The sequence below is a fragment of the Orbicella faveolata genome, unplaced genomic scaffold, assembly GCF_042242905.1.
Source record: "Orbicella faveolata isolate gen_17 unplaced genomic scaffold, um_ofav_v1 contig_36, whole genome shotgun sequence".
NCBI lineage: Eukaryota > Metazoa > Cnidaria > Anthozoa > Scleractinia > Merulinidae > Orbicella > Orbicella faveolata.
In genome coordinates this window covers 3,088,849-3,106,135 of record NW_028301565.1, presented here as the reverse complement: position 1 = coordinate 3,106,135, position 17,287 = coordinate 3,088,849, and the positions used below count along the sequence as shown (strand labels likewise).

General features: G+C 39.0%; 2 protein-coding genes and 1 long non-coding RNA gene across 3 annotated transcripts in view; 2 read left to right on the top strand and 1 right to left on the bottom strand.

Annotated features, from left to right (window-relative positions):
* The window catches only part of LOC110041338 (uncharacterized), an 86,078-nt gene that overhangs the window by 43,530 nt on the left and 25,261 nt on the right, over positions 1 to 17,287 (top strand). The gene's annotated exons all lie outside the window — the stretch shown is intronic.
* On the top strand, positions 2,480 to 4,724 carry LOC149102005 (uncharacterized). Its single transcript, XM_089274510.1, has 2 exons — positions 2,480 to 4,538; positions 4,647 to 4,724. Exon 1 carries the CDS (start codon positions 2,822 to 2,824, stop codon positions 3,503 to 3,505), a length of 684 nt encoding a protein of 227 aa, XP_089130636.1. The 5' UTR covers positions 2,480 to 2,821; the 3' UTR covers positions 3,506 to 4,538; positions 4,647 to 4,724.
* On the bottom strand, positions 5,299 to 12,043 carry LOC149102004 (uncharacterized). Its single transcript, XM_089274511.1, has 11 exons — positions 10,371 to 12,043; positions 9,489 to 9,752; positions 8,885 to 9,116; positions 8,420 to 8,531; positions 8,062 to 8,177; positions 7,682 to 7,857; positions 7,008 to 7,146; positions 6,670 to 6,767; positions 6,295 to 6,442; positions 5,941 to 6,092; positions 5,299 to 5,627 (listed from the first exon to the last, which is right to left on the bottom strand). The coding sequence occupies exons 1-11, from the start codon at positions 10,788 to 10,790 to the stop codon at positions 5,448 to 5,450; spliced, it is 2,037 nt and encodes a 678-aa protein (XP_089130637.1). The 5' UTR covers positions 10,791 to 12,043; the 3' UTR covers positions 5,299 to 5,447.

Here is a 17,287-nt window from a genome sequence, read left to right as displayed (position 1 = left end):
GTATCAGCTAAAAAGTACAAACCTGTTGTTCAAAGTCATTCCAACGTTCAAATTTGTATCAAAATAAATTTGGTTTTTACCTACAAATGATATGTAGGATCTAAGAAAGCTGCCATACCTTGCTTTTTCTGCTTCAAGAAGAACTGATATGCACGGGAGAATGGATACGCCGTAATGATGTGGAATTTATCTCTGTGAGCCTCCTTCCAAGAGAAGTACACGCAAATCTCGTTGGTGGGATAACCCCACGGACAGACTCCAATCACTTTCTTCATCTTGAAGACGTACATGTAGTAATACTCACGGCCCGCCTTGTAGCCTTCCTGGATGATTTCGTAGTCGTCACTATCGAGGAAAGTTTTCTGCGCTAGAAAGGCCACAGTTGACGTCAGATGAAAGGACCCCAGGAATTTGGAGGCTCAGAGTTCCTTGTCCAAATCCACGTGCCTTTCGTTGATATGCTCCGCATGTTCTTGCAACAGCATAACATAATCGTTTTCAAAGTTGACTTGTAAAAATAAATAAACAAATAAACAAATAACTAAATAAAATTAATTACCTTAGCCACAATTCGAACCAGGGCCTCTGGGGCCGCAGCCCAACCTCATAACCACAAGACCATCGAAGCATCAGCTAAAAAATACAGGCCTGTTGTTCAAAGTCATCTTAACATGAAAATTTGTACGAAAATAAATTTGGTTTTTACCTACATAAAGCATGTAGGATTTTAGAAGACTGCCATACCTTGCTTTCTCTGCTTCAAGAAGAAGTGATACGCATGGGAGAATGGATATGCCATAATAATGCGGAATTTATCTCCGTACGCCTCCTTCCAAGAGAAGTACACACAAATCTCGTTCGTGGGATAACCCCATGGACAGACTCCAATTACTTTCTTCATCTTGAAGACGTACATGTAGTAATACACATGACCTGCCTTGAAGCCTTCCTCGATGATTTTGTAATCATCACTTTCCAGGAAAGTTTTCTATGCTAGAAAGGCCACAGTTGACGTTAGATTAAAGGACCACAGGAATTTGGAGGCTCCAAGTTCCTTGTCGAAATGCATGTTCTTGAGACAACATATTAGAATTGTTTTCAAAGTTGACTTGTAAAAATAAATAAAGAAATAAAAATAAATAAATAAATAAATAAATAAGTAAAATTAGTTGCCTCAACCGGGAGTCGAACCGGGGCCTGTGGGGCCACAGCCCAACCTCTTAACCACTACACCATCGAAGCATCAGCTAAGAAATAGAGGCCTGTTGTTCAAAGTCATCCTAACATGCAAATTTGCATCAAAATAAATTTGGTTTTTACCTACAAATAGTATGTAGGAGTTTAGAATGCCGCCATACCTTGCTTTTTCCACTTCAAGCAGAAGTGATACGCGCGGGAGAATGGATACGCCATAATGATGCAGAATTTATCTCCGTACGCCTTCTTGCAAGAGAAATACATGCAAATCTCATTTGTGGGATAACCGCACGGACAGACTCCCGTATCAAGCTTTGCCTATTGTTTATGTCTAATTTTTTTAAGACAATGAGCCTTTTGTTGTCTGTTCCTTAGGGATTTTTCGTCCGGTTTCACGAAATTATACTCGGGTCATATCGGATTTAGTCGGCAAATTGTCACTGATGACATATTTTCCCTAAGGGTAACCTACTTGGGAAAACAAAGACAAACCATTCGGGGGTGGGTCAGTAAATTTCAAGAGCACGTCAACAGCTTTGACTAAACTTTTGTAATACCGCGCGCGCATGTTTCGGCCTTACTAGCTCAGCCTAACTGAACTTTACTTTTATTTAAGTCGTTAATTAAAATAATTGATACTTAGAATATAGCTTGTATTATCCGTGTTTTAGCAAGAAAGCGGCGGTCAGTAGCTGGAAGCGATGAGAACGGTTTCTCTTTAAATTTACTTCGTGCATGGCTTAATAGTTATTTAACCAATTGCGCATGGATCTACGAAAACCATAAACGAAAACAGAACTGTTGTCGATCGGCAAGAAGAAAAGTTTACCTTTTGCACCTTTCCACGTTTAAATGATTTCGCTGTTCGCTCATTGATTGCTCGACTGCTAAAAAAAACTCAGAAAAGAAAAAAACAATACAGTGAAGACACACCGCTTGATTTTTGTTTTCTGGTCTATTGAAGCAAGTAAACATCGTTGTTGAAGGCAAAACAAAACGTGCGATTTCGCACCTTTTTCCGTTTCAGTGATTTTTTTCTCCGGTTGGCCAAAAATTCTGAAACAAAAATCTTTATCATCACCGCTCGATTTTTCTTTTTTGGTCTCAGAAAACTCAGAAACTCAAAACTCAGAAGAGAAAAGAAAAAAAATACAGTGAAGACACAACGCTCGATTTTTGTTTTTTGGCCTATTGAAGCAAGTAAACATCGTTGTTGAAGACAAGACAAAAGGTGCGATTTTCGCACCTTTTTCCGTTTCAGTAATTTTATTCTCCAGTTAGCCAAAAATTCTCAAACAAAAATCTTTATTGTCGCATTAGGTGAGCGAAAAAAAAATAGTGTGACTTGTTTGGAATTGCTTGGGCAAACCGTTGTTTTTTTATTCCTTATTCCTTTTTTCGTGACGACTCCCTACCTCGCGCGCGCTCATGTTTGTCGCCGATTTGTTTCTGCCCACGCGACGCCGCTCAAATATAAACGAAGGCGGGCCATTCACTAATTTGGGGTATTGTTCTGCAGTTGAAAAGCTCATAAATTTTATCAATGATACTTGCATAAATAGCCTCGTAAACGCAAGCCATAATCACTTTAGACAATCCCTGATTGAGAGAAGAGCTAAGGAAAATGAGTAAGTTTTATGAAGTGTCGAAAGTGCTCGATAAGCGCACGGACGCTCACGGTCGTGTTCAGTATCTTGTTCGCTGGCGTGGCTATGGAAAGAAGAACGATAGCTGGGTGGATGAAGCCGATACAAACGAGCGCCTAAAACAAGTCTTTAGGACACGCCACCAAGGAACTCCAGGCTTGCTGCAGACCTTGGCTGTGTTAGTTGCAGAGAAGCTGAACATGAAGAAACCACCAACAACCAGCATCGTGAGACGTGCGTCCGTTACCATGCCGATGGATGCCGAGACCTTTAAAGAGTTGTTCGGTGGACTTCCTTCCGCGCCAAATCTCTTGCGAGCGACGAAGTTTTCTGTGCCCATTCACGAGCTTGACGCCATAATGCCTGCCGGATGGTCACTAAACACTTTTAAAACCTCTACGACTTGTCGGTTGCAGCCCGGCAAGCCTGTCGAGATTGCTCTCTTAGAGCGTAAAAAAGTGTTTTTTGATCATTCGGGGTGTTTGCGCTGTCAAGGCGGGAATGGAGCCCCCGTCGCTTGCAAAGACGTGGTACGGAAAGTAGTGTTCGGTTCAACTCTTTTAAAGGTCTCATTCTACCGTGAGCGGAACAAGCAAGCCGAGCGGAAGCCCAAGGAGCGCACGAGACTAACCTGGGCGAAGCCAAGATCAGTCGCCAAGTGAACAACAGTGACCTACCGCTGGGTAGTCACTTAAACAAACGGCTCCTTTAGGAGCCACCAAATATAAGAAAGCATTGACCAACTCGAGTGTGTGATACTTTTCTATTTCTCTTTTCTGGTCCTTTTTTGTATTCATTAAATTATTTGCCTTAAAAAAAAGCTCAGCATTCAATCCACCTCGATTTGAACGGAAAGCTCCATACGTCTCACTTTTTAGATCGCGCTAGTCGCGTGCATCCCCGGGGTTGGTATCACTGAAATAATCATACTAAAATGGGCTTTATTCAGTGACCTTTAACCCAGTCGCCCTTTTGAACTAGCCTGGTAATTTGACACCGATGCCAGTTGGCACTGTCAAAAGCGTGGTCTATTCATCAATCATGGAGGAAGCAGGGCACGAGGCTTGGTAAGTGAGAAGTTAATGCATCCGTATTAAGTACTTCTGCCTGCGACCTATCTCCGTTTGCAAACGCGAAAGTATTTCTTAGTCAAACAGCACATCAAAGCTCACAGTAAAAGCTCGTAAATCCGCCGGTGGTTCAGTGAAATGAGCTAAATTTATTCTCGATGAAATAGCTGCCGTTTCCAACTTGACGGATTACACACAACAACAGAAAGTATTAGTGTAGATTTTGAAGTGCCTGTTGAGCGACGGACCACAAAATACACCTCAAATAGATATCACACTGATGGATAAGAATGCTGCACTATAAATCTCATCGGTTTAGCATGCTATGGAAATCTAATGCCAAAAATATATATGACCAAATTCAGGATATCAAAATACTCTACTCGTGTTACACTCGCGCTGACAACAATTTATTAAATGGACTGCTTCTTGCTCTCAGACCTGGTGAAATGATTCTCACATTGTCAGAAGAAAAAGAAAAAAAAGTCAAGTCAAGCCCTTCCATTCCTCTCCAATTTAGTTTCTGGAATTGTCCAAACTCATCACTGACATTTCTTTTTATCTTATTTTATTAGTGAGATATTTCCAGTTCCAGGAAGCTCTGGACTAGGTGGAGTGGGTCAAGGTAAACTACTACTCTATGCCCTAAGTAAATGGCATATAATAATGTTGAAAATTTGACATGGTAATTGATAAGATTTTATAATTTATCAAATTATTTCTAAATTCACAGGAGTTAAGAGAAAAAGGGATTCACATGGTAAATATTACTTTTCAAGGTGGAGTTTGAACAGTTTAAAAAAAGAAGAAATTTGAGTATTCCATTTAACATACTACTTTTTTTAATTATTTTATTTAGAACAATTAAAATGGGGCTGTGGGTTCATTGGTGGCCCCATCACCACAGAGGAAAACCCTGACTCGGAAGACCCTGACTCTGAAGACCCTGACCGCAATTACCATTCAGCTGTTACCGAGGTCATCTCGGATTCCGAAGATGACCTCTTCTTTTTAGATGGTGAGTTAGCAACCACTTGTCATTGTATCTGAGGAAGATGAGGAGGATGATGACGATAATGAGGAGGAAGAAGACGAAGACGCTGACGATGAGGAGGAGGAGGAAGAGGAGGAGGAGGAAGAAGACAAGGAGGAACTGGGAGGAGGTGTCCTGACCGACCTTTGCGTGGTCTGTGTAACCAGACCACGGAATGCAAGTTTTATTCATGGCGACACAGGGCATCAAGTTTGTTGCTTTGAATGTGCAACAAAATTAAAAAATGAAAGAAAAAGATGCCCTGTGTGCCGGAAAAAAATCAAACTTGTGGTTAAAAATTTTTTTTAGTGACAGTTAATTTTAATGTAATTAGTATATGTTATTACTATAATTTTTCTTTGTAAATATTATTTATTTTTTATTACTAAGAAAATAATATAACAGGGATTAAATAAACTTTGTGTGGTCATTGCTTTTGCAAATTTGGTGGCTCCTAAAGGAGCCGTTTTTGTTTTTTGGACAAGTTCTGTAATGTGAACTTCAGCCCTCTTGTTCTTCGTGGTGGTTGTAAACATGCATGCTCCCTATCTGGCTGTCAGGGGCTTCTTCTTCATCTGAGCTGTCTGGACTGGCAGGCACTTTCGACTTCACGTAACTTCTCCGTTTTCTTTTGAGGTTGTGGCATCGGGCAAACATCATCCTGTTTTCTTGTTCCATGACCTTTAAGAAAAGACAACACTTATTGTTTTGATTTAAAAATGTAGCAGCTTATAAGTTATTTATCCCTTGTAATTTGTGATGGTTATAATACTGAGTCAAGTAAAATTCAGGGAGTAATCATGCAAGTATTTTGAAATTACAAGATGAATTCTACAACGATTAATCCTATCGCAAACATTTATAGTATCAATAGATAGCAATTTTTTTAGAGTAGGAGGACATCAAGAGACTCTTTTATGGAAAAAATGTCGAAATTTATATTTACAAACCAAGAATTTTGTTACAGGTAGATAACGTTAAATCCTTTGCCTACCTGAACTGTGTATTTTGAGTTTTTTCCTCCTTTTTGTGATCCACGATGGAATGCCTGGGATTGCCAATGGTTCTTTTTTTCCACAGGCTGGCAATTAAACTGCATCAAAGTACCATGCATCTCCAGAAACTGTGGTACATGATATACAAATGCTGAAAAAAAAAATACTAAATTTATTTTTATACCACAAAGTTTCACTTAGAAGCTACCTACTTATATAAGTACAATCACTTTCAGGCCTATCTATCTGCTAATAATAAAAACTAGATGCATTGTGAAATTATTATTTAATTTCATCATCATTACTTCCATCCAGAAAGACATTTGTTAAGAGAATAATTTTTGTTGACGTACTGTGAATGTAGGGGGTGATGTCGTCATCATAGTAAATTTCAAGAAAGAGCTTTCCCCACTCCCGCACATGTTTCTTAAAGCTCTGAGGCTGAAGGTAGTCAGGATCATTTTCTTGAACCTGCAGTGCCCGCATCAAAGTCTTAAAACCCTACAACAAAAAGCAAATGCAGATAACAATTAAACATCAATATTAATTGTCTGTACTAAAAAAGGGCTGCCACTTGACAGAAAAATAAAAATTTTCTGCCTTTTCTCCAAAGTGTTTTTGGATAGTTGGGGAATTGTTCAATAAAACTGATGCCTGATATTTGCAGCTTAATTCCAAAGAAGTCAATAGCAAAAGGTGGATAGAGCTTGTGCTTGCAAGCAACTTACATTCCACAAATCATCTATGCCCTCTGCATCTTCGGTACCCACAGCTTCCATAACATTCTTAATGTTCAGTTTCTCCAAAACGTTTTGCAATTCTTTTCCTGATGTTCAAAGAAAATATAAATATTTAGAATTATGAATAAAAAACAGGGTTTAAATTTTTAACTTCTTAGTCTTGTGGCTAGTGATAAGTTTGGAGCACATAAGACTTGCTCAGGAAATCATAGGTTATAAATGCATACTGAATTTGATTGTGTAGCCATGCCAACTATGTTATTAACAAATGTAGATATATCATTTCATATACATTACATCATGTAGATATATTGTTAACTTATTACCATTTAGACTTGTCCACTTTGTTTCTACTTTTTCTGCGAGTTGGTTATATTCTTCAAAAAATTTGAATTCCACTTGAATTCTCTCCATTTCTTGTGTAAGAATGTCTGGGCAATCGTTGTTGATAACAACCTCAACAACCTATATTGAGACAATAAACAACACAAAATTAATAAGTGTCTGTTTTCTCATTCATTTGATATATGTTTTATGTAGAGGTAATGGAGTGTGTGCATTGTCGTGTAATAAAAAATAAAATCGAAAACCATTCAGTGGATAAAGTCAAGAAATTGTAATATTATAGACGATAAATAAAGAAGGCAGTTCACCAAGTTTAAGGGGTGTGCGCTGTCCCAAAGTTGAGCTATTCGTCGAAATGTTCTGCGCAAAATTATAGAGCCTAGTATGGAGCCGCCATGTTGGAGGACCTCCTTACTCCTCCAATATGGCGGCCGGAAAATAGTGTTAACATCTGGAACTTACTTTGGCTCTCGGACGACTGATTATCAGAACCAAACCAAAAAATATTTACAAAAACACTTTTCCTAATACTTTAACTCCTAAAATGGTTAAAGCGATCTTGGCTTCATGTCACGCACCGCCGTAACTCCAAAATTCAAAATGCGCATAAGAAAATGGCATTTCTCTATATACTATATGATACTTGTAGGCTCACCTGATGGAATAGCAGTCCCATTATTCTTAAAAATAAATGTAATGTGTCCACCACAACAAACTCAAAAGGGATGTTAAGAAGAGGAGGCATTTTGCATCCTTTCCTTGCAGCAGTGGTGGAGCGCTGGCACAACCCAGTGCACTCTGACAGCTTTCTCTCAATTGGCCACTCATCAACTGGAAAAAGATTCACATAATATAATTAGATTCTGATATAGACTGTCTGAATGTAGATGTGCATTTTTTGTATGTTGTTAGAGAATATTTAGTCAGTCTACTAGTACTTCTATATTTCTATTATCGCCTTGCTTGTTGTTGGCTCTGTGATGATGCATATGAAATTAAAATACAAAATGTCAAAAAGAAATTCTCCCTACTTACTATCAAGGTTGTTGATTTGATCCTTGCAGCAATAACACCAAATACAAAAGTATTTGGAGCTAGCTCCATTTAGTCCATAAACAAGAGCCAGAAACTTCCAGTCGGAACAACAATACCTGTTAATAAACAAATTATTAAACGTAAATTAACCAGTAAACACCTTTAAGGTCATTATTTGTTAGTATCTGAGGTGTTTTGTTTATGTTTAGAATGCATGAAGCTGATTTTAAATGTCTGTGTTTAAGTCAGCAATCGGCATTGTCAAGCCAATATGAAAACATGATTTAGGACTTATTCATCTGAGGCTTTTAAAGAGAAAGGAGTGATCAGTTAATCTTAGAGAAAAGACAACACTCACCACTCAACATCAAAGTGTTCGCCATCAATTGATATTCCTTCTGCTTTCAAATCATCGATTTCTTGAAAGGTCTGCCCAAGGCAAGCTTTCAATTCTTCATAGTCTTCTTTACCTATGGAATGGTAATAGGCATGATTCACTGACTGTGACATATTTTGAGCACCAAAGCAAAATTAACAAGAAAGATTGGGAACTGTTTTTTTTTAATTAATATAATGACTCTTGGTTAAATGTGTTTGAAGGCTTTGCATATGAAGGCAAAGGGTTTGCAAATGGTAAATGCAGACTTAACTAGAGAGCAAGACAAGGTGTTTTTCTATGGGAGACTAAGATTTGACTAAACTCTTGTGAGACATATTTGTTTCAGAGACCATTTACCACCCCTTAAAGAGAAACCTGGTATTGAAGCTTGGCATCTATGCGACAGGAATTAAAATGTTAAGATATTAAAATCTCTGCACTTACCATTGTAGAGTGCCAGAGTATACTGGTATTCGTAAGTAGCTTTATTTTCACACAGAATGTTGAACACAGCCATAACTGTGCCAATCCTTTTGCTTGTCCTCCTCCCATCAGCTGCGAATCGGAGTTTAATTTTGGAACCATCTTTTTTGATGGCATCCTTAACTTCCGGTATTGCGACTAAATACTGCAAAACATCGCGAATACTCCTCCGGGCACCATCAGCTTGTTTGGCCTGCAATTATTTATGACCAAAAAAAAATAAATTGCAAATTATTATGCTTGCCACAGTCGCACACGTATTGAACACTACAAATCAAAATAAACTTACTCTAATATATTAGTTCAAGGGACCAGATCACACAATTTAAGGCAATTTCAGCACTGACCAAATTGTCATTTAATAAACAGAAATATCAAATTGACAGCTTAAAACGGTAAAAACACTAAAAACAAACATAGAAAGGCCAACAAGAGCCATGGATGGTCATAATAATTATGATTATCAAAGATGATTATTAAAGACTTTTGATGATAAGGTTGCTCATCAGCAAATGCCAAATATAAATGGGATATGAATGGTCGTGTTCTCTAATAATTAATTTACCTCCGGGATTTGAATTACTTGGATCTCCTTGTTTTGGGACTTCCTTTCCTGTTTGACTGCGGACAGTGGCGGGACGTGACTTCTAACTTTTTCAGGGAGCGCCATCCTGAGTTCGTGGAAGGCTTTGTCACTTACAAGTCCTTCATCCTTCGCCGCCAAGATCCTTTGTACGACTTCGTGAGCGTAGCCCTCGTCGTCATCGCCGTCATGTTGGTTGTCAGATAGTGGGATTACAAGTTCACGGCCGCTAACATAAAATTTAACCTGTGTGAAAAAATAAACAGAGCATCTTAATAACTACGCTTACGTTCGTCTGCACGAGTAAAATCAGGTAAACTACGTTAATCAACAAAAAATCGCAAAATAAATGACTCTGAGGTCGGCAAGAAGGAAACAGATGCGGCAATGAGGATTAAATGTTAGGAATATAAACGTGTAAACAACAGCAACGAAACAGCAACTGCGTGTAATTAGCCGCCATGTTGTCAGCCATCTTTTTTTCAGCGGTTTCAGCTCAAAGCCCGCTGAAAGTTATCGATATACCGTGGGCACACTACATACGTCACCCTTTCAGCTTGTACAGCGATGGCATCATATCTCATCATATGGCTACGTAGCTTCTTCATAAGAACAATTTGCCGCAAAGCGAATTAAAAGCAAAGAAAATATATTTGAGTTTTAAATCAGAGGTAAATAATTGCAGTAAACTCTGGCAAAAAATAGTAACCAAGCTGTTTTGTCTTCACGTGGTATCGCCTGCATAAAAAGTTTTATTTCAGACGCGCTCACTAAGAATCTTTGGTTATAGCGTGAAAGGAATAAACAGCGACAGGTGAATGTAACACTGAGTAATTACCAATAAATTTTCGAAATGATACGTACCTCGATTGGTTTAAATTCTGCTGGTAAAATCTCTACAGCATTTCGGAGGAAGGCTCCGATTTTTTTTCTCTTCAAAGGCCGCGCAGCCCTGTCCACGTCCCAATAGCTTTTGCGGCTGACGTTAAATTTTACTGTGTTCTTTACAGGGTCAACTGCAAGGCGACTTTGGTCAACTTCCTGTCTTAGAAGCTGACGGTCCTGGCGAAGCTGGAAATTCTCCGCTCTTCTCCCTGCCAATTCCACCGCCTGGCCATTATTTTCGGCTCGTAGCTGCTGAACCTCAGCCTGCAGTTGGCGAATATGCTGGTCGTACGCCTCAAGGAGTGGCAAAGAGATAGCAGACTGCTCTACCTCAAAATGCCTCGGTCCGCGTTTGTAGAGGACGTTTGGCGCCTTCTCTATCTTAAACTTGGAAAACATTGCCTAGAAAACTTTTTTTTCGACGATCTAAACACGAGCGAAATGGTTGTTGTCAAGTGACAATAGCGAAATGATTGTTGTCAAGCACGCGTCTCTATAACCATTTACCTCATTAGAATAACTAGAACTCAATGACCATTCATGACAACAAGAAAACAATGGTGTCAACTAAGCGCGAATTTCAAAGACGCTCAGCTGCACTCAAAACATGTTATACGCCGGTAACTTTTTTAAATAACCAATTCGGAGAACAAGCTGAATAGAGGTCTTCATTAGAACTTTATTCATGTTGTGCACAAGACCTGACAATGGTTAGCGGCACGCGCTTCTACATGGAAAGTAAAGTTTTTGTCAATTAATGGTTTGTTGACGATTAAGAGACAAAGACGATAAAACAATACACAACTAGCCACGAAAGCGTTCAAGTTATGAATACTTTAGTGGAACTAATGCAATGAAAGTGTTTGGTAACTAAATTCCCCAAGAATCCTGTCACCATTTCTTAGATTGACTAATTATAAACTTTAATATGTTTGGAAAGAGTAAAAATCGATTAGTTTGAATTGGGGGAGTAACAGCACTAATAGCGCAATTGTGTTTTTAAATAACACGAAAGGCGCTTTTGTTTTCTTATACTTAAAGACATTCAATAATTTTATCATGACAATTTAACCCTCCCAAGAGTTTACTGATATTTCGAACATAATTGATAGTGGCGGAAACTACGGCAGTTCGTCGCTGCAAGTAGGCTACTTTCCACGCAGCGTGTTTGGCTTACTAGCGGCTGGCCTATTGCAGAGCATTAAACAAACCAGAAAAAAAGGCTTATTTCTTCGCTTCACTTTTCTTTGCCGATGACTGGGTTTTACTTGCAGTTTATTTTTCGCTTTTTCATTTGTATTTTAAAATACACACCCTGGCAATTTAAGCGTGCGTTTCTGAACGTTGGCGTTCGCCGGTTTGCAACAAGAAAGAAATAACTTCTACAGCCCGCGCTTCATGTAACAAATTTTCCCTTCCGTACCCCGGAAAAATGTCGCTGTACTGAGCGACATTTCCCCTACCCCACCACGAGAAGGGTGATATTGTCAGCATCTGGTCGTCAGCGAAGATTTTGAATCTCGCGCTCGGAAATTGGCTGAGAGTCGGTTCTTTGTTCTAGAAACAATAGCGCCTTTCAAGCTGCAAACAATAAAAAATGCCCATAAACGGTGTGCCATTGTCCAAAAATTAAACACAAAGTCTGATATGCCAATCACTTTCTTCATCTTGAAGACGTACATGTAGTAATACCCATGACCCGCCTTGTAGCCTTCCTCGATGGTTTCGTAATCGTCACTATCCAGGAAAGTTTTCCGTGCTAGAAAGTGCACAGTTGACGTCAGATTAAAGGACTGCAGGAATTTGGAGGCTCCGAGTCCCTTATCCAAATGCGATTGGGCGGTCCCATATCTTCTAAATAACCCAGGTAACATTTGTGACCATATCCACGACCCATTTACTATTTGGTCTCTGTTGTCGTACCCACTCCAAGAAATCAATGTTGTTGATTTGTTCATACAAGCGGTTTAAATCATGTAGATTAGAAATCAGATTCGGCTGTTATACCTAATACCAGGTTATTGTTTGCAGAAGGATGGTGGGTACTGCAGGGTGCCAGTTTCAATCATAGACCTAACTGGCTAACCTGTCATGCCTGAAAAAGAGATGAACAAGCTATTTTAGAACTGAAAACTGTGTTTTACTCAAGAGAAACCTTGAACTAAGGCAAATCATGGAACCAAAATACCTAAGGCACTACGGCCTTCCCTTGCAGTGGTACAATATATTTACCATGAGTCGCGGCAGGGATGCGAATATCTTATTACAGACACCACAACATGCCTTTCGGCTTCTTATGTAGTAAACGTATCTAACATGTTTGTGCAGTCTCGTGTACTTTGCGAACGAACTTGAGCAAAGTAGGCATTGGTATATACCCATGCGTTCCATTTCAGACGAGTGATGAGCACAAAATGTAACTAAAGACCAGAGGCTTAACTATCAACCACGCGTCAAAACGTGACAAAATTTCGTTCCCACGGTGTTGCATTTTTCCCACGATTCTTCTCAGTCTACAAATAACACTTACAATTATTTAGTAGCTATGATTGGCAGAAATTGGAAATGGTTGATCGTTTTTGTCACGAATAAACAAACGAAGTGGGCTGGACTCCTATTTACAATTGTTAAAAAAAAACTTTGAAAAGGCGGAAATTGAAACTGTAATCAGCGTCTTGTGTAAAGCTGTTTGAACGCTTTTACATTTGAAGTATTAAAGTGCTCGAGTGCATTGTTAAGTTACATTATCAGTCAGGAATTTTTAAGAGCATGTTTATGACAAATAAGCGGTTGCTACAAACGAACATTTGGGCTTTGTTGCTAAGAAGTGTTAAATAATGGTCAGAATTAAAAATATTATGGGATACGTTTTGATCGCAGATCACAGAACTTTGGTTTCCATATGATCGCACAGTCGCAATTCTGCAGTCGTCTGCGATCACGATCATTGCCGAGATCATGGTGGCGGTCGTGGTGTTGATGGTGGTGGTGGTGGTGGTGTAGGTGATGGTGGCAGTCTCCTAAAATCTGTTAGCAGAACACAAACTCCAAGCAAACCCTGAAGAATTTCATCAGGATCATATTCATCGTCTTTTTTTTCCTTTCTTTGGTTCTAGGTGCTTAGGGCCAAGCTTTGGACTCATAACAATGTCGTTTTTGGGCCCTAACTAGCTCTGGATTGTTGTTTCCCCATTGCCTTAACATGTCCTGTTTCTTGTCATTGTTTCTTGAGTAGTATACAACAGACAGCTCTGCAACAGGGACACGAGTACACTATTCCCAGCATGCTATTTCCTCCTACAATGTGGGTTTTGTGCTTTTCTAAAATTTTGGGCAGGAAACACACATACATACATATTTGGTTCTATTTTTAGTCTTTTTGGTTGTTTTCATGCTTTGTGTTGTTTTTACGCTAGTTCCACAGTGATAACCTCTATAGTATGGGAAATGCGGTGATTATATGATTGTTAGATTTCCTCACAAGAAGACAAATGCTATTGGGTGCAAAACGTTTTTGCCACAGCCCAACCTCTTAACCGCTAGACTAGCGAAGCATCAGCTAAAAAATACAGGCCTGTTGTTCAAAGTCATCCTGACATGCAAATTTGTATCAAAATAAATTTGGTTTTTACCTACAAATAGTATGTAGGATTTTAGAAGGCTGCCATACCTTGCTTTTTCCCCTTCAAGAAGAAGTGATACACGCGGGAGAATGGATACGCCATAATGATACAGAATTTATCTCTGTACTCCTCCTTCCAAGAGAAAATTACACACAAATCTTGTTCGTGGGAAACCCCACGGACAAACTCTAACCACTTTCTTCATCTTGAAGACGTACATGTAGTAATACCCATGTCCTGCCTTGTAGCCTTTCTTGATGATTTCGTAACCATCACTATCCAGGAAAGTTTTCCGCACTATAAAGGCCACAGTTGACGTCAGATTAAAGCACTCTAGGAATTTGGAGGTTTCGAATTCCTTGTCTAAATCTACGTGCCTTTCGTTGATATGCTCCGCATGTTCTTGAGACAGCATAACGTAATCGTTTTCAAAGTTGACGTGTAAAAATAAATAAAAAAGTCAAAATAAATAAATAAATTAAAAATAAGTAAATAAATAAATAAATCAGATTAATTGCCTCAACCAGGATTGAAACCGGGCCTGTTGGGCCACAGCCCAAACCCTTGCCTGTTGTTCAAAGTCATCCTAACATGCAAATTTGTATCAAAATAAATTTGGTTTTTACCTACAAATAGTATGTAGGATTTTAGAAGGCCGCCATACCTTGCTTTTTCTGCTTCAAGAGGAAGTGATACGCGTGGGAGAATGGATACGCTGTAATGATGCGGAATTTATCTCCGTACGCTTCTTTCCAAGAGAAGTACATGCAAATCTCGTTCTAGGGATAACCCCACAGACAGACTCCAACCACCTTCATCTTGAAGACGTACATGTAGTAATAGCCATGACCCGCCTTGTAGCCTTCCTCGATGATTTCGTAATTGTCACTATCCACGACAGTTTTCCTTGCTAGAAAGGCCACAGTTGACGTCAGATTAAAGGACCACAGGAATTTGGTGGCTCCGAATTCCTTGTCCAAATCCATGTGCCTTTCGTTGAGATGCTCCTCATGTTCTTGAGACACCATAACCTAATCGTTTTAAAAGTTGACTTATAAAAATGAATAAAAAAATAAAAATAAATCAATCAATCAAAAATAAGTAAATAGATAAATAAATAAAATTAATTGCGTCAACCAGGATTCAAACCCGGGCCTGTGGGGCCACAGCCTAACCTCTTAACCACTAGACCATGGAAGTATTGGCTAAAAAATACAGGCCTGTTGTTCAAAGTCATTCTAACATGCAAATTTGTATGAAAATAAATTTGGTTTTTACCTACATAAAGCATGTAGGATTTTAGAAGACTGCCATACCTTGCTTTCTCTGCTTCAAGAAGAAGTGATACGCGTGGGAGAATGGATACACCATAATGATGCGGAATTTATCTCCGTACGCCTCCTTCCAAGAGAAGTACACACAAATCTCGTTCGTGGGATAACCCCATGGACAGACTCCAATCACTTTCTTCATCTTGAAGACGTACATGTAGTAATACACATGACCTGCCTTGTAGCCTTCCTCGATGATTTTGTAATCATCACTTTCCAGGAAAGTTTTATATGCTAGAAAGGCCACAGTTGATGTTAGATTAAAGGACCACAGGAATTTGGAGACTCCGAGTTCCTTGTCGAAGTCCACGTGCCTTTCGTTGATATGCTCCGCATGTTCTTGAGACAACATATTCAAATTGTTTTCAAAGTTGACTTGTAAAATAAATAAAGAAATAAAAATAAATAAACAAATAAATAAAATTAGTTGCCTCAACCAGCAGTCGAACCGGGGCCTGTGGCGCCACAGCCCAACCTCTTAACCACTAGACCATCGAAGCATCAGCTAAAAAATACAGGCCTGTTGTTCAAAGTCATTCTAACATGCAAATTTGTATCAAAATAAATTTGGTTTTTACTTACAAATAGTGTGTAGGATTTTAAAAGGCCGCCATACTTTGCTTTTTCCCCTTCAAGAAAAAGTGATGCGCGCGGGAGAATAGATACGCCCTAATGATGCGGAATTTATCTCCGTATGTTTCCTTTCAAGAGAAGTAGACGCAAATCTTGTCGTGGGATAAGCCCACGGACAGACTCCAACCACTTTCTTTATCTTGAAGACATACATGTAATAATACCCATGACCCGCCTTGTAGCCTTCCTCAATGATTTCGTAATCGTCACTATGCAGGAAAGTTTTCCTTGTTAGATAGGCCACAGTTGACGCCAGATTAAAGGACCACAGGAATTTGAAGGCTCCGAGGTTCTTGTCCAAAACCACGTGCCTTTTGTTGATATGCTTTGCATGTTCTTGAGACAGCATAACGTAATTGTTTTCAAAGTTGACTTGTAAAAATAAATAAATAAATAAAAAGAAATAAATAAAAAATGAGCAATAAATAAGCATCTACATGTAGATGTAGATAAGTAAATAAATAAATAAATAAATAAATAAAATTAATTGCATCAACCAGGATTCGAACTGGGGCTTGTGGAGACGCAGCCCAATCTCTTAACCTCTTAAAATCTGTTAGCATAACACGAACTCCAAAGAAATCCTGAAGAATTTCATCAGAATCATATTCATCGTCTTTTTCTTTCCTCTGTTGTGTTCTAGGTACTCGTGGCCCAACTTTGCGCTCATAATAACAACGTTTTTGGGCCCTCACTAGCTCTGGATTGTTGTTTCTCCATTGCCTCAACATGTCCTGTTTCTTGTCATTGTTTAGTGTATAATATCGTTTGTTTGCTTATGAACTTTAGCTGGATTTTTGTTTTCCCACTCTCTCACACGCTCTCTTGTCCTCTCTCTCTTTTGTTTCAATGCTGCTGCGGAAGTAGCAGGCATGGTCTCAAAAACTTCAACAGTTAAAAAGGTATAAAAAGGCGCTCTACACACTTACAAAGATGAAGAGTGACACAATGTGTGATGCTGTAATAGGAGAACTTTGAGAACTTTGATGGGGGTCAGCTCGGCTCTCACTACTACAATGGATCGTTGGTTATAACTTCTTTATTTGTCTTCTCAGCACACTCAATGGGTTCGGCGTTCAACTGGTTCTGGCTTGGAAATTCTACTCGAGTTCTTTTATGGGGACCAGATACGAACTGTCAATCATCCATCAAAATGTCAGAAAATGTCAAGATTCGTAATCAATTCTTACGCAATGACTTGCGCAGTACGCTTCACACGAAGGTGTTACATCGGGAAGGTTCATCTCTGTGATTACGCAAACATTGTCAAAATCGTCCCTTTTTCCTAAATTTTCACTTACATACTTTA

What these genes read in the sequence shown, in the direction of transcription:
- LOC149102005 (XM_089274510.1), top strand. Translation starts at nt 2,822, where the DNA reads ATGAGTAAGTTTTATGAAGTGTCGAAAGTGCTCGATAAGCGCACGGAC.
- LOC149102004 (XM_089274511.1), bottom strand. Translation starts at nt 10,790, where the DNA reads ATGTTTTCCAAGTTTAAGATAGAGAAGGCGCCAAACGTCCTCTACAAA. An exon ending in CAGAATTTAAACCAATCGAG is followed by an intron (nt 9,753 to 10,370) that starts GTACGTATCATT and finishes TTTTTCACACAG; the next exon opens with GTTAAATTTTATGTTAGCGG. An exon ending in AAGTAATTCAAATCCCGGAG is followed by an intron (nt 9,117 to 9,488) that starts GTAAATTAATTA and finishes AAATAATTGCAG; the next exon opens with GCCAAACAAGCTGATGGTGC.